A 4810-nucleotide genomic window follows, 5' to 3' on the forward strand; every position below is an offset into this window, starting at 1 on the left:
TTATGTACTTGTCCATTTCATTCTGAGTGCTCGTGGAAAGAGCCCGTAAAAATTTTCTTGGTAGTACATCATAAAATAAAAACGATTAAAACAACACCATTTCAGCTATAAAAAAATAAATAGATAAAAAGCTCTCTCACCATAGTATGATATGTGAATGAATGAATGAATGAATGAATGATGCATTTATATAGCGCTTTACTGTGTATTGTTGTACACCCAAAGCGCTTTACAATCATGTGGGGGGGTCTCTTGCTCAACCACCACCAGTGTGCAGCATCCACTTGGATGATATGTAAATATGCTACACATTTAAGGTCAAGGAAGTGCATTTTCTGAGAATAACAGTCAAGACGTATTACTGAGGATGCGAACCATGACTAGTTTCCTGTTTCAAAACGTCGGAAGTGTTGTAGAGACTGTCTGCCGATAACTGTAAACATTAAGACTAAAAATACTGAAAAGAGGGTCAAATGGGAAGTGGCTCGTATCATGGGAAACAAGGTTTGGTATTTCAATTTTTTCATCAGTAAGGCGTTTTCAGAGTATTGAGAAGATATGCTTAATATGCTTACTTTTAAATGCAGAAAAAAAAACTCTTTAGAGATGTAGAGCATAAATCGTTACTATTTGTATTACTACTAAAGATTTATTTAGTTGAAAGAGAACTGCTTAACTTTGAGTAGCGTGACTACCACATGAATAGGATTAGACAGTATAAAATAAAATTAATTAAATACCAAAATAAATACATTTTAAAATAGAAAACCGTTCTTTTAAAGGGGTCATATGATGCGATTTCAATTTTTCCTTTCTCTTTAGACTGTTACAAGCTCTTGGTGCATAAAGAAGATCTGTAAAGTTGCAAAGACTAAAGTCTCAAATCCAAAGAGATATTCTTTATAAAAGTTAAGAGTCAGCCACACCTACCTAAAACGGCTCGTTCTAACACGCCCTATTCTCACTGTAGTTTTGTTGTTTCCGCTGCCATGTCGTAAAGACGCTGTGTGCTTCGTTGTAAAAGCGAAACTACTTTGTTTGGCCTTCCAAAAGAGGACGATATCTGCTTCGTCATGCCTGGAGCTGATCCGTGCTGGTTGCTGAGGAAATACTACAACTTTGCGCATCATCACAATGTGGCAAGGGGCGTAACGTTTCCGTCACACCCTTGAGGTATTCGGCCAATCACAACGCACTGGATAGCTGGCCAATCACAGCACACCTCGCTTTTTCAGACCGATGAGCTTTGTAAAAATCGACGCGTTTCAAAAAGGCGGGGCATAGAGGAGAAACAATAATGTACAGTATGTGGAAAAGAATGTGTTTTTTTAATCTTAAACCGCATAAACACAAGCAGCATCATATGACCCCTTTAAATTATAATCATATTTTATGATCAAAATAAATGCAGTCTTAATTAGCAAAAGAGACTTCTTTTAAATCTTAAATATGGACAACAAAACATTTCACATAAAAAGATATCTGTTGGGTTTAATATATTGAAACAAAAGATATATTGTTTTAAAAAGTATTTGGACACTTCTAGAATCATTTGAAAAGCACAAGCATTATTTTTGCACTATTATTTGTTTGTCCCTCGGTTTGATATGTGATCAATACCGTAACATTAAAGGGATAGTTCACCCAAAAATGAAAATTTGATGTTGGACTGTCCTGAGCGCGTTCTCAGATACGTCTTCTTCTTCTTCTTGCTTTACGGCGGCTCGCAGACTTATAAGTGCATTACCGCCACCTATCTCTCAAACGGAACATTGACACTCTATGTATGCCCTGGGGGTAAGCAGATAAACATCACATTTTCATTTTTGGGTGAACTATCCCTTTAATACATTTCTAAGTATCCAAAAGTGTTCAGATACTGTTTTTGACCGTATATAAGCAAATAAGTAAACTCCTTAAATCAATACAACAAAAAGGACAAACATAATTAAATAAATTGAATTGATTAGAGCAGCATGCCTTGAATACAAGAATTTCATAACATTTACTTCAGCCACTACAGGATGCACTTCCTCGGCCCAACCTGCTTCCCTAAATAGACACTGCAGCTTTGCCAAATTCACACTTGGCCGAGTTTAGTGAAAGTGAGGCCTTGCACACATGACTGAAGAATTCACAAACACACGCCAAATATTCAGCTCAGTTAGACAAATACACCACAGCATCATCTAAATATGACTGATAGTTCAGCTTTCTAGCTAATGCTCGACCCATGTAGGACCGAAGGATGTGTCAGATGTATGTGACGTGTAAATACTTTCACACATATCAGTTTCAGTGTCAAAACACCCTTATACCCAGTCTAATTCAGTAGCAAACGAAGCAGAACTAGCCTCATCTACTTAGCGTTTCACTTGAGACAATTGGAAAGAGGTCATGCCCTATAAAACCCGCTACATGATTTTGTATGGTAGCACAGCTTCCTCATCACAACAGGAGCCAGCCTGCATTGTTATCAATTTGGCATCAACAGCTTTGAGCAAAAGGAGGCAGAAAGAGAAAATATGTGCCTACTCTACGGCTGGGTGGTAAGGCGGCGCTGATGGTAGAAATGGGTCAGTAGAAATTGCTATACTGTGTACACCGTGGTAGATATATTTGTGCTATTATCTGTTGACAGAACTGCTTTACAATGTCACTACATGAGATGAAACATGGTGTAAGAGCAAAGATTAAGTACCTTTGAAAATGGAAATTCACTGTATTATTCAAAAGATATTTTCACAGAATTTTCCACTAAAATAACGACATTTTGACGCATTATATACTGTTATCATGATCTCAGTCATGATAAATAGAAAGAAACTTATTACATTTATTTCTGGACATGCCCACAAATTATGTAAATAAATACACAATTTCAATGTCTTCACAGGTGATCCAAGGAAATTTGACCCCACATTTAAAGGCCCAATTTATAACAGGTGAGACAACCTTGATAAGCCAAATTTACATATACGTATCTGAGATCAGTGTTATTTTAATGTCATTTATTATACTATTATAGTTTATATATATGTAAGGACTTTTTTGTGGTTTAAAAAATATTTTTAAAATAAGAACCCTGTCTGAGACATGTAATTGCAGTAATTTTTATAAACTTTTATTTTAACATTCATCTTATAAACATCCATGTCAAGATTTGTGTTGTAGCACTGAGTGTGTGTGCTTTTCTTGGTGAACAGGGGCTGCACAGACATTCTCTGTTGTATCCTGTTCATCTTGGCCTTGCTGGGCTACTTTGCAGTTGGGATTCTGGGTACATTTCAGTCTATTCATTTTCACATTTGTATGCACAGTGCTGCTAAATGTAGATGGCACAAAGCATTAAACCGTGTCTATTTCAGAGGACAAGTTATTGTCTTTCCACACTGACAGCGCTGTATCTTTTGTTCCAGCATGGTCTCAGGGTGACCCTCGGAAAGTGCTTTACCCGACAGACAGTAAGGGTCAGTTTTGTGGACAGGTCGGCTCCCCACTTGAGTGAGTAAAGCTGTTTCTTTGAAAACTGTGTTTCACTTTGCCATCACAATAGACTTTAAATGCAGTTCTGTGGTTAAATTGTTAAAGAGGTTGTTACTCAGATGTATCTCAGACATGACTGTTCATTTTTCCTGAATAATCAGGAAGAAGCCCCTGCTGTTCTACTTCAACATCTTGAAGTGTGCCAGTCCTCTGGTCCTGCTGGAGTTTCAGTGTCCCACCACGCAGGTTCGGTTAACCTCTTTTTGCAGTACCTTATGTATCTATAGTGTTCGTCACACACATTTGCAATACAGAATGTTACAGGTGTTTTTATGTTCATTTGACAGATCTGTGTGGAGAGATGTCCCGATAAATTCATGACTTTAGTGAAAGCTTTACGAAAGGAAGATGATAGGGAATACTACAAGCAATTCTGCAAGGAAGGAGTTGACATGACCAAGGTGAGTTCTGGACAGGAAAGAAAACATTTTTAAGATATCATGATAAAAATTATTACAGTAGATAGCATTTTGATCATAGTGCCCACCCCTAGTTTTCGTACAGTGGTTTAAGGTTTAGAATAGCAACCATAAAAAGAACCATTTGTACAGCAGCTGTGAAAACACATCAATTTCCAGGTCCTCGAGCAACATGCTTAAAGGGATAGTTCACCCAAAAATGAAAATTTGATGTTTATCTGCTTACCCCCAGGGCATCCATGATGTAGGTGACTTTATTTCTTCAGTAGAACACAAACAAAGATTTTTATGTCAAACCGTTGCAGTCTGTCAGTCTTATAATGGAGGTGAATGGGAATCACGGCTTTGAGAGTAAAAAAAAACATACACAAACAAAACCAAATTAAACCCTGCCGCTCGTGACGATACATTGATGTGTAAAGACACGAAACGATCGGTCTGTGCAAGAAACTGAACAGTATTTATATTGTTTTTTACCTCTGATTTTCACCGGAATGCTTGAACTGTCCAGAGCGCATCCTGAGCGCGTTCAACAGCCGGTGCCTGACGCGTCTTCTTCTTCTTCTTGCTTTATGGCGGATCGCAGACTTATAAGTGCATTACCGCCACCTATCTCTCAAATGGACCATTGACACTCTATCTACAATCTCAATTAGGAGTGTCAATGGTCCACTTGAGTGATAGGTGGCGGTAATGCACTTATAAGTCTGCGATCCGCCGTAAAGCAAGAAGAAGACGCGTCAGGCACCGGCTGTTGAACGCGCTCAGGATGCGCTCTGGACAGTTCAAGCATTCCGGTGAAAATCAGAGGTAAAAAACAATATAAATACTGTTCAGTTTCTTCT

At 38.0% G+C, this 4810-nt stretch overlaps 1 protein-coding gene across 2 annotated transcripts in view; it reads left to right on the top strand.

Moving 5' to 3' along the window:
* The window catches only part of slc44a2 (solute carrier family 44 member 2 (CTL2 blood group)), a 23731-nt gene that overhangs the window by 8230 nt on the left and 10691 nt on the right, over positions 1-4810 (top strand). For both annotated transcript variants that reach the window (XM_016473396.1, XM_016473395.1), the window contains exons 2-6: positions 2897-2945; positions 3207-3280; positions 3420-3504; positions 3648-3732; positions 3834-3947. In XM_016473396.1, the coding sequence (XP_016328882.1) occupies positions 2897-2945; positions 3207-3280; positions 3420-3504; positions 3648-3732; positions 3834-3947 (407 nt within the window). The remainder of the gene's footprint in view (positions 1-2896; positions 2946-3206; positions 3281-3419; positions 3505-3647; positions 3733-3833; positions 3948-4810) is intronic.

This window comes from Sinocyclocheilus anshuiensis, unplaced genomic scaffold, assembly GCF_001515605.1.
Source record: "Sinocyclocheilus anshuiensis isolate Anshui unplaced genomic scaffold, SAMN03320099.WGS_v1.1 scaffold648, whole genome shotgun sequence".
Lineage (NCBI taxonomy): Eukaryota > Metazoa > Chordata > Actinopteri > Cypriniformes > Cyprinidae > Sinocyclocheilus > Sinocyclocheilus anshuiensis.